Source organism: Raphanus sativus, chromosome 6 (genome assembly GCF_000801105.2).
Source record: "Raphanus sativus cultivar WK10039 chromosome 6, ASM80110v3, whole genome shotgun sequence".
Lineage (NCBI taxonomy): Eukaryota > Viridiplantae > Streptophyta > Magnoliopsida > Brassicales > Brassicaceae > Raphanus > Raphanus sativus.
Window position 1 is genome coordinate 44175798 of NC_079516.1, and position 12335 is coordinate 44188132.

The 12335-nt window shown below is 30.4% G+C and overlaps 1 protein-coding gene across 1 annotated transcript; it reads right to left on the reverse strand.

Annotated features, from left to right (window-relative positions):
- Nucleotides 1-5668: 5668 nt before the first annotated feature.
- On the reverse strand, nt 5669-8520 carry LOC108807127 (uncharacterized). Its single transcript, XM_056987922.1, has 4 exons — nt 8450-8520; nt 7801-7972; nt 7423-7700; nt 5669-7313 (listed from the first exon to the last, which is right to left on the reverse strand). Exons 2-4 carry the CDS (start codon nt 7928-7930, stop codon nt 5892-5894), a joined length of 1830 nt encoding a protein of 609 aa, XP_056843902.1. The 5' UTR covers nt 7931-7972; nt 8450-8520; the 3' UTR covers nt 5669-5891.
- Between the last annotated feature and the right edge of the window lie 3815 nt (nt 8521-12335).

Consider the following 12335-nt stretch of genomic DNA (forward strand, 5'->3'; position numbering starts at 1 on the left):
TACAAATATAATAATAAATAAAATATAAAAATTAATTTAAAAAATAAGACAAAAATATACCCGCCCTTTAAAGGGCGGGTCAAAATCTAGTTAAGAATTAAAGTTCCAAGATTTACAAAATCCTATGTAACCTAATAATACCTACAAAGTTGGGATTATAGATTCGCGGCTTTTATTAGATTTTAATAATAAGTCTTGATTTTATGATCTCGTATATATTAAAAGATAAATACAAAATAAAAATAATATTATCTTGATGTGTTTATTATTAAATTTACCATTAATGTTTATCTAACCGATAAACCATAAATAAGGAATTAGTATATTCCCCTAGTCACATGCTATTATCTACTCCCTCCGTTTCAAATTATATGTCGTTCTAGAGCAAAAATTTTGTTTCAAAATAAGTGTCGTTTTCGGTTTTCAATGCAAAATTTATTGAAAATATTCTCTATTCTATTTTTGTATTGGTTGATGTGTATTGGTAATAGTATTTTTATTTTGGAAATATGTAAAATTAAATGTTTTCTTAATCTGTGTGCAAAGACTTAGAACGACAAATAATATGAAACGGAGGGAGTATTTACCAAAAATGAGCCAAAATTTGAATTTGAATGCAGATATATTTCCCAAGTCAGTTAAATGCAAAAATTAACCTAAAATAGTAACACAACTATATTAAAAACTCTATAAAATACTAATGTTAGACCATTTCCAACCCCAGTTCATTTTTCACTTTTTGCTTTATTTTGAAGTAGGTTTTGCTCTAACTCTACTTCAATTCTTGCTTCAAAATGAAGTCATGAACATTGTTGCTTCAAATTTGAAGATCTACTGTGCATATCTTTATTTTTTGAAGATGCACTTTTCTAATTGTAAACTGGTCCTCAACTTTTATTTATTCTTATCTCTTGCCTAAATAAATTATATAGATTAATAATATCCAATTAATTTCAAAATTTCGACTATTATTTTTATCTAATCAGATGTTTATATTGAAGAGCATATGAATATTTGTTGTTTAGTACTTCTTAGCTTGATGTCACTATTATACATCATACTAGGGTAAGCCCGCCCTACGGGCGGGAAGTAGATCATTAAATAATTCAAGTAATCCGAATAAAAACTATATATATGATATTGGATTTAAAGACTAAATAAACCATATTATCTGAATAATTGCTTATGGTTTTATAAAGTAAATACAACCTATTACTCTTTAGAATATGATTTTCTAAATAAACCAATCTGGATTTGATTTTTTTTTTTTTTAAATATGATTTCTTTTGTTAAGAGGTTAAAATTACTTTTTTGTTTAGTAATTTATGTTTTAATTATAAATTAATAATTAGATATGGTTTTACATAATCTTTTGTGATTTTCCGGGGTTACATGACCAAAACAAATATGTGAGACTTTTTTCTCATTTTTGTTTGTAGAAGAGAAACAAACTTGTAAATAGATTCATATTTTTTTTATTTAATTTAACTATATATATTACTGGATTATGATTTTTTAAAATAAATTTGGGTTATTGTAGATTTTTGTTAGGAATTTATTTGAGTTAAAATATACAATTAGTTATAAAATTATTTATGTAATACATTTACATAAAGTAATAGGAGGTGAAGGAATATAATCTGACAATTATCAATTTTGTTCACGCATGAACGTTGTTTTACATAAACGTGATCATTAAGAGGAGGTAACATGAGCATGTCGTCATTGAAAATATAATTTATCATAAACTTTCATGTTTTCCGAATCGGATGATCGCCCTACAAAGAACATGACTTTTATTTATAGTCATACCAGATTTTTCAAATCTTCTAAGATTACTTTTATAAAAAAAACTTAGATAAAAAATAGTAGGAAATTTGACACAGAAAGCCATTGATGATAACTTTGGTCACAGAGATGATTTTCTTCATTCCTGGTCATAACAAAGAAAGACCCATTACAATTTGCAGGTTTTGGTAACTAAAACATCAAACAAATCATGTTGTTGAGATGATCTAATATTGGAAATGCAAAGGTTGTTACAAAAACAAAAGGAAATGCAAAGGGTTTCTACTCCAGATTATGGCTGTAACAACTCCAGAATCAGTGTAGCCTTATTTCCAAAAGAGCACATGTCAAGAACTTTTCCTATGCCACAATCACTGTCATTTGATTAAGATTCTATTTCAGCCATAATCTTCATGGCTTTAGCTTTTGGATTTTCTTATTTCCTCTGTTTCTACAATAGCTTCTTCTTTGCATTCAACTGACCCAATCCTCTGTTCTACAATAGCTTCTTCTTTTTGCATTCAACTGACCCAATCTCTTAACCAGAATCTATGTTGCTCCCTGCTTAATTCAAAATCCAATCAATATCCACCACTAAATAGTCAAATTACATAAGAGAACATTAGTTTACAATGTTGAATAACTCTTACCGAGACTTTCTTGAGAATATGTTGAAGTTTTTAGAAAGACCTTTAAGAGCCTTAGCCTTCTTCTTCATCTGACATAGAAAGAGCATGAATTAGTAGGTTGTAGGAGCTTAGTTTAATTTAAAATTAAGTAGTATTTGAGCAGATGGAAAGCTTCTTACATTTCTCACGTTGGTTTTTCTGACATCTAAATCAGCCGTGACCAGTATAATTTTCAATGTATTAGTGAGCAATGAACGAAGCGGTGGAGCTTGCGGGCAACACCACGGCGCCTTCTAGAAACGGAGCATCCGGATCTGAACAGTGAAGGAGGAGCAGTCGTCTGCAAATCGGAGAAGAAGATGAAACGTTAGACATAGCTTACAATATTAGCTTTACTGGTTAGTTTAGAACAAATCAAAGGATGATTTTCAAAGTAGGAAAACTCACCTTTTTATAGTCAATCACCACTGCCTTGAAAGATTAGGACTCGCACTGATTAGAAATCGTGGGTGATTTAATAGAGGGTTTTAAGTGGATTACTTTGTAACACGTAATCCATAACGCCATCCGTTTAGAGAGATCGAGGAACTCGATCGTCACCACCGCCGCAGAGTGAAACGAAGATGAACATGTTTTGGCGTATACATATTAGGTTTCGCGAGGAGTACGTCTGCCTAGGCCGTCAGCCTAATATTAATTTAAAAGCCCAACAATATAAACAAACATAACATAATATGATCAAAGGCCCACGAACGAAACTCTTTAAATGAAACGATGCGCTTCAAGGAACCTGACACGTGGCGGCATGAGAGAGCTCGAATTTCTTAGGTGGATGCTGATGTGTCAGCAGGAGGGAACCAACCCTTCTTTATATATATAGATATGTGCCATTGTATTTTATATCTACCATCATATAAATAATCATATAATTAATAGTATCTATATGTACTATCATATAAATAATAGCATATATTATTTTAAAAAACTTAATGTACAAATATAAAAATTATAATTTAGGTTAGTGTTTGAAATTGGGTTTTCTATTGTATTTTTCTTATATATATTAATTTTTTTATAATAGTAATTGGAAAATATTTTAGTAAAAATCAAATTTTGAATATATGTATATTTTTGAAACAATTTTTAATACAAAACAATTTTAAATTATTATTTTGATTTGAAATATGTATAGAAAATTTAAATTTTGTTTTATGATTATTTTAAACAAATATTTTTTTAGATAATTAGTTTGAGTCATTTTCATATACTTTAAAGTTAGCTGAGATAGATATTTTCTCATAATATAATGGACTTTCAATTTTTATTAATAACTTAAACCCATTATTTATTAGGTAATTATGGACCATTTTTCGTATACTATTTCAAAGCTGACCAATATTAGATAGATTCTCGTTATTTGTTTTGGTTTTGTTTTTTGTTATCTTGGACATTTAAGTATTTTCTGCTTCTCATCGTATAAATAATCATATAATTAACTCTCTGTTTTTATGTAAGTAGTTTTAGTTGAATGCACAAAGATTAAGAAATAGCATTTTATATATAAATTACGTATAGTCAAACCAATCATATATAAGTCTATATTATTTGATTGGTCACACTATACCCAATAAAATTAAAAGTTACATTGAATAATGAAAACTATTTATATTTTGAAATAAACAATTTTTTCTTAAATTACTTATGATAAGAAACAAAAAGAGTAGTATTTTATATGTATCATATAAATAATCATATATATTAATATATTAGTTAAGTTTAGAATATTGGTTTTTTCTATTAAGTTTTACTAAATATTATCAAACATGTACTAAGAAAAGAGACAAACTCCATTGTGAATATAAAATAAATAATATTATTTTTGTATATATATATATATTAATTTATAATTTTAATAAGATTATATATTTATATATTGTATAAAAATATTATATTGTTATTTTATTTATTTTTATTATATTTTGAGATGGCCAAAAAAATTATTAATCTACCGAATATTACTTTGTAGAGTTTCTACTGTATTTCTTTATGACCAAAAAGAAGTTTCTAAACACTTTTACTATTATATCCCTCAAATATTTTTGAGAAAATCATGTATCTGAACTTAAAATAAATTTATAAAATTATAAAAAAAATATTTTGGTAGAAAATAAATTGAAATCATGTAATATAAACAATTTCAAATTCAATAGAATTGATTTTTTTCCCACATATATAGATTATAAATCTTCTTTAAAAAAATAAAATTTGACATATAAATGTTCATTTTCTTTATATATTAAACATTTTATAAATTTATTTTATGTTTAATGAAGAGTTTATTAATATCTAGTTAAAGAATTTGATTTTAGAGTTTAGGAGTAGAAGACATTTTTTAATAAATATGTCAATAAATTATTCAATTTTTTTTTGAGAAGTATTCTAGTACTTATAGACTTCTTGAAAAAAAATTTCTACGGAATTTTTAACTTAATTAGAATTTATTTCTTTTTATATAAAAAAAATTACTGAGAAAACAAATTATTGCAACAAAAATATATTGTTTCTCAGTTAAAACTCTCAAATCTTTTTGAATTCGAAGAGAGTAAACTTTATATAGTTTCTCATCTCTTTGTCTTTCTCACCATTTTATTTTGTTTTTCAGGTTTTTCAATCCATGATTTTCATCTTCCACTTTTAAAAAATGTAAACTTATAAATTTTAAATATGTATTTTTGTGTGTGTTTTGTTTTTTATATTCGATAAAGCTATAGATTTAATCTAAAATGATCTTTTTATTTAAGCATAAAATTATTTTTTTGAAAATTTTCTCTTGAATTTATTTTTAACGTTTTCGATATGTAAATTTACTTCTCACCATTTAATTTTGTGTGTTTAATGATAACTTCTGAATATTTTATGGCTGTTTTTATATTATTAAAAATAATGTATTAAATACTTTTTGAAAACCTAAAAAATAAAGGAAAATAAAAAACCAAAATCTAAAAACTAAAATAAAAATTTGAAAATCAAAAAAAAAAATTTGAAAATCAGAAACCAAGATTTGAAAACCAAAAACTAATACCATAAGTTTTTTTTTTTTTGGAACTCATACCATAAGTTTCTTTTTCATTTTTTGGACAAAACTTTTTTTATCTTCATTTATACGTTGAGTTTATGAAACTTTTTTCTTCTTCTTCGTTAAGACATTATGTTTTTATTAGACTTTTTTTGTTTTCATTTATCATAAACTATTGAAAAGATATATAATAATATATATAGTGCAGGAGGTATAGATATAGAGAAGAAGCATATACAGACACTGAGATACTCCACCCAAAAGCCAAAACAAACCGCTCCTTACAGTGTGCTTTGAGCAAATGCTTATTTTGCGGCTCGCTAGGCTTGTCTTGTCACTCACACGTGATGAACAAAAGAATTATCGGATGCAAACGCAACCGCCAAATGAAAGAAGGGTCAAAAGATGGCTTGAAGTACAGATTCACCCTGAAACTTGTCCACCTTGGAACTCAAAAGCGCCAAGCTCTTGTCAAGACGCGCTCTTCTCATATCAAGACCACCCAACTTCCCAGCCATCTCCGACGTTCTCTCCCTCCACTCCTTCAATCCCTTCTCCTTCTCCTTTAGCTCCTTCACCTCTCTCTCCATTTCTTGTCTCGCAAGCAACACTTCCCCTTCCCACACCTCTCTCTCCGTTCCGCTCCTCTTGTGCCGCTCGTAGTGCTTTACCGCCTCGACTATCTCCTCCAGGACGGGCGTGAGCCAACCCGCCTTGATTTTCACCGACTCGACGTCTCTAACAATCGCTAGCATCTCCACCACGCGGGACTCCTTGAGATGCTTCAAGGGCGTCGTCTGGAGTTCGAAAACAACGGAGGCGAGCATCTCGAGGTAGTAGGATCGCGTGGCGAGCGAGTGTAGTTTAGAACCGGACGCAATGTCGCCGTGCTTGTCGAGGATCTGATAAAGAGTGGCCGACACGCTCGCTCTGACTCTGTAGTCTCCCACAGAGACAATGGACTCGGCAGATACAATGGACTGGATCTCCTCGTTCTTCTTAACTATTATTCCTTTCATCCGGGTGATTTCTGAGAGACTGAAGCTCTGCGATTCATCTGGTAGCTCTGGAGGCTCCTTGTCTTGCTTATCGTCGCGATCATCATCGTCATCCACAAATGAAAATTTATCCTCATCTGAGCTCGCTGGCCTTTCTTGAGGGGACAAAATCAGTTCTGGATAGAGTAGAACTGATTCAGTATCGTTCTCTGACTCAGCTTTGCTCCCAAGATAATTGTAGGCCTGAGGTGACCTTTCACCCATCTCAAAGGACCTTTGTTGATTTTGTGGGATCGTCTCTCTGTGATGAGGTGATCTTTCTCTAGAGACGGCAGTCTTTGGCCTACTTTCATGTATTCTTGACCTTGTTTCCACTGTCCTGGTCTGGTGTTCAGGCGTCCTAGGCCTAGGACTGGGCTGAGGTGTTTGAATAGCAGCGCTGTCAAGAGATCTGTGGGATATGGGCTGAGTTTGTGGAACCCTAGGACTGGGTTCTGGCGTCTTGGACCGCTTTTTTGGAGTCCTTGAGGATGGTTCAAAGTAGGTAGGTTGTGGCTCTGGGGTCTTGGACCTAGGCCCGGGGGATCTTTCCATGAACTCTGTTGGCCTCCCTCTATTTTGTGTAGTCTGCTGCCTAGTTTCTGGTGTTTGGGGCCTCCTTCCTATTGCAGAGGACTCATGTATGGGCGTCTTTGGCCTAGTATCAGAGAGGTGCTGAGGTGTACGGGGCCTATGCTGAGGTGTCCTAAGAGGGTGTTCAGGCGTCTTAGGACGAGTTCCAAAAGGCCTTGGAGAGTACATATCATCATCCTCAACAGCACCCTGATCAGTCGAATACCAACATACATATATGAGTGAGAGAGAGTCTCAAGGGAAGCAAAAAAAAAAGAGAGTGCTTAGCTTTTCTTGATAAGAAGAAAATGGCCCTTACCCTTCTTGCAAAAAAGTCTCCCCCTGAATACCCAGCCAGAGTAGGAGACATGAGGAGGGAGTTCACACTTGTTGCAGCCTCGTTCTTGGTGGGTTGGGATGGGAGTGCATGTAGCGGGGAAAGGCGGCTGAAGAAGTTATTATTGGTGTGATCAGTAGTGGAAGATGAACTGTTTGACTCGACCTTCTTTTTGGTGAAAAAGCTGGGCAGAGGTGATCTGCTTCCACTAGCGGGGCTGCCTGGAGGAGTGTCCCTGCTTGGAGTTCTCTTACCAAACCCTTGACAAAAAAATAAAACAAGTCTCATCAGATATTTTTGATGACAACTTTGACCCAGTCAATAAACAGAGTATAGAAAGAAAAAAACAGTTTTGCATACCAAAGAGCTTCTTCTCCTTCTTGTAGACATCCACGGAGTTTAATTTCTCTAAACAGATAGGAGTACACTCATGGAAAGGATTGCCTGCGTTGGAGCAACCTTGAATTACTTTCCCAGACACCATTTCCATCTCACAACAACTCAGAAAGATCTCTTAAGTTAAAAAAGGATCCTGTAATATAAGTTAAAAGAGGAAAGTCAGATCCATATAAACTTTTTTTTTTCTTTTTTTGAATATATCAGATCCTTATAAACAAGAGAGACCACCAAAGTATATCATACAAGGAACGGAGTCAACGCTTTTGAAATATATGGTGCAAATTACAGAAAATGATTGATGTTTTTCTTCTTTCTCTTAATTATGTTTCTACAAAGACAGATTGACAATCCACCTTCCATGAGTTGGTTTAATTAGCACACATATTTAAGTCAAACACGAGACAACACTTATCAGATCGACTGTGATGTTGATCAATTTCAAAATCTCGCCATCCTATTATATATGTTTCCAACAACGAAATTAATTTAAAATGTTTTGGTGAATGATCCTACTACAAGATTAATCTGCAAATAAATATGCATGCAAACGTTTGTAGTATGTATAGAAACAGGGGTCAAGTCAACATAGAGATGGATGGGAATGGGATACCTTGTGAGGAAGATTGAAGATGCAGTTGAAGTTGAAGAAGAATAAATGAAGATTTTAATTTTTAAGTTATCTTTAGAGAGAGGATGAAGCAAGCAAGCTTGTGTGTATTTATATATAGGCAGGCATATCACCTCGCTGACTTTGACCGCAACTAAAATATTAACAGTTTTAAGCTTAATCCCGACTTGGTCAATTCGCCATTTCTTTTAATAATTATTTTTATTTCCTGTCAAAGTACAATAGGTAGAAAGGTCAGGGACGACTTGAGAAACTCATTTGCGCTCTGTTTACAATTTATATGAACATCTAATCATGTGAAGTCGATCTGTTTCGAAGTTATATAACATTTAGTCTCTTGTTATAACAAAGAAAAAAGTAAAGTACTTTGCTTTTTTCCAGGTAGGTATATACTAATATTGGTATTGGATTCAGTTTGGCAAGAAGTCAGAAAATTCGTCCATATACATTGCAATGGCCGCTGACTATGCAACCGTGTTTTTGTTTAAATAATTTCTGGAATTCAACCCCCCCCCCCCCCCCCTCCTCTCCCCCACTTAAAATAACTACATTAACTACTGTCATGCAACACAAAAGAAACTATGATAATATGAAGAGACCGCTACTCTCAAACAGGGGCGTTCCTGCAATACTTGAGGCCATAAACAACAACAAAAAAGAGACCTTGCCTATACTTAACATTACAGAAATGTAATCACACATTCTCATTTGAATGATTTTAGTAGCTCAAAAGGAGAGTAGAAGAAGAATAACATTTGTTTTTTTCTTTTGATTAGTTGTGGATCCCAGTTTATTTATAAAATGATTTTCTTTTCCTGTTTTCTTCTCTGGGCAACTCTTTATCTTGTTTATCAGAAAGCTATAAAAATTTAACATAACTGTATAAATAATTTGTGTTAAAAAAAACTACACAGATATTTTTTTAATAAAATGGAGGCTCTGTAGAAATGGGGGTCCAAAGCCTATGTTTTAGTTTGTTTGGACCAGGGACGCATCTACTCTCATACCAAGCAAAAGAAACTTCAGAACATGTGTGTTTCTAACAAATTTCCCAATATATGACCAAAGATATAACAAAATTTCTAATTAAGTAAAAATCACTTGTTGTTCTCTTCTATATTATTAAAATAGAAGTACAAATATAAAAGAATCCTAAGATTTGCTATTTATTTATAAGTTCATGCCACTGAAATATTTAATAATCCTACATTTAAGCAATTCATGTCTTTTCCTATTTTATTAAATCATTTCCTAAATCAAGTTTAGCTAGATTTTTGTGTTCAACATATTTCCTAAAATGATTTAGCTAAATTTTAGGAAACTTCAAGTTTAAAAATGATTTTTAATAATATTATGTAATTTTTGTGTTCAACATATGTATTTTAAATATTACAAAATATATGCTTAAGCATTACTGTTACCATTAATTATTTTCAACAATAAAATCTGTCTACGCTATGGTTTAAATATTTTTGAATTACTTGTAGAATAATATAGATTTTTTATAACCGAATGTTTATTTTTAAACTTTCTAAATCTTGCCTATTATATATTTTAACCATCTTAGTTACTATTAATTATTTTAACAGTAAATCAATCTATATTAAAACTTAAATATTGTTGAATTACTTGTAAAATAATATTTAGTGTTTATAATTTAATATTTATTTTTGATGTATTTAAATCTCGCCAGATGACTTATATCTAACCAAAATATTTTAAATATTATTATATTTTGAAACAATTTTATGTTGAAAGAAATATTACTCAAACATATCAATGGTTCAATATTTATCAAAAAGTTTAGCATGGCAAATGCATGTGAACTATTTACCTATTGTGTTCATAATCATCTTAATATGATAAATATTTAAAATATTAACTAATAAATATATTTTTGTATATAAAAGTGAAAATAAATATCCTCACAGACGTGAAGACCAAGTTCTAGTTCTATATTATTTTTCAGTATTATATTTGTGTAATGCTTTTATTTTTATATTAATGTTAAGATTTCATAACATTTTCAAGAATACACTGTCATGAGGTGAATCTCTCCCATTTAAGTTTTGATGTCAATATCTACTTTATTAAAACAGAAGTACACATATGGATTAACCCTAAGATTTACTATTTATTTACAAGTCTATGCCACTGAAATATTTAATAATCCTGCATTTAAGTAATTCATGTCTTTTCCTAATTTATTAAATGATTTCCTAAATCAGATTTTAAATTAAAAAGGATTTGAGAACAATAAATTTTTTAAAAACGACTTTCCTAAAACATAGGCATTCCTTATTTTGCATTGCTCCTAATATTCATGTACGTATTTTATTATGGCCAAAATGATAATAGGTGCACATATCATAACGTTAGCCTAATAAACCATTTATAAATCATCTATGGCCAAAGTCATAATTTTTGAAAATCACCCGGCCCAAGTTATCATTATCATTTTCATATTTGTTTTTATTGTTTTATTATTTTCTCAAGATAATGATTTAAGAATCTATTTTTACAAATCGTTTAAAACCTTTTTTCAAAAATTCTGTAGGAAAATAAATTTCACTTTAGTAATATAGATTTTTATTCATAAATTATTAGTATAATTCTTTCATAATATAAGAACAATTAGTTATAAATATTAGATTCGTTTATATGATGCATTGTGATATAATAGACAACTAAAATCACAAAGTATAATTATTCAAAGTAATAAATAAAATTGCTATGTTTTAAAATGTTATATCAAAAATTATGTAATACATTTCAATTTACAAATATATATATATATATATATATATATACTATTAGTACAAAAATCTTTAAAGTAAAAAGAAATATTTATGCTGAAAAAAATTTATACAGTCACGGGTCAAGCTATAGAAATAAACAACAACAATGCAAGATTATTTTTCTTTAATAAATTTATTTTAATATAAATTATATTTTCAAATATGTTTATATATGTTATGTGTTTATAAATTTATTTTATTTGTTTTAAGGGATGCTAAGATTTTGGAATTGGAAAAAAAATGACCCACTCCTATATTATTTTGTTTGGAAACTTAAAATTTTGTATCATAATATTTATTAAACTTATAATTTTAACTTTAGTTTTTATTATAGATGTAAAAAATTAATTATCAATTTAAATTTGTATTTAAATATTACAAATACATAATCTAACATAAATAAAAAGGTAAAAACATAAAATAAATACCCGTCCGGTCGGGCGGGTCAAGGTCTAGTTGTTGTTTAAATGGATGGTAAATCAGAATGACTGGGGGGGGGGGGCACTCTACAGTGTTCGATGAATTTGCTCATATGTTAAGGGGCAGTGTATAAATATTGCTAAGTCACTGTGCTACTAGTAGAGGAAAGCAAGCTTTTGGAAAACTCAGCAATAGCGGCTTGTCTCTCAGTCTCAACTCTGCCAATAAGTAACTAGGGATATCCACTCACGACCAAAATGATGTCGAAGTCGGATTGTTAACCCTTTTTGGACAAGATCCAAAATTGTTTCCTCACATGTCAAGAAAAGCTTTTTCAATGAGAGGTCGACTTTTATGGATTAAATCTGTAATCGCTAGTACTACTAAAATTATGGTCCTCTGTTTTTTGTTTATCCCAAGCATTCATGTATCCACACTAGCATACATGCTTTTAATACATTTTTACAATAATATAACATTTCTCATAATTTAGATATATTTTTTTCTTTACCTTTTCTTAGGCCTGGGCATTCGGGATTCCAATCGGATTTCGATTTTATCCAACCGGGTTTCGGTTTTTCGGATTTATCAAAACCAGTCCCATTCGGATTATATGAAATTTTGGTTCGGGATCGGTTTGGATTCTATCG

What these genes read in the sequence shown, in the direction of transcription:
- LOC108807127 (XM_056987922.1), bottom strand. Translation starts at nt 7,930, where the DNA reads ATGGAAATGGTGTCTGGGAAAGTAATTCAAGGTTGCTCCAACGCAGGC. An exon ending in GAAGGAGAAGAAGCTCTTTG is followed by an intron (nt 7,701 to 7,800) that starts GTATGCAAAACT and finishes TTTTTTGTCAAG; the next exon opens with GGTTTGGTAAGAGAACTCCA. An exon ending in GAGACTTTTTTGCAAGAAGG is followed by an intron (nt 7,314 to 7,422) that starts GTAAGGGCCATT and finishes TCGACTGATCAG; the next exon opens with GGTGCTGTTGAGGATGATGA.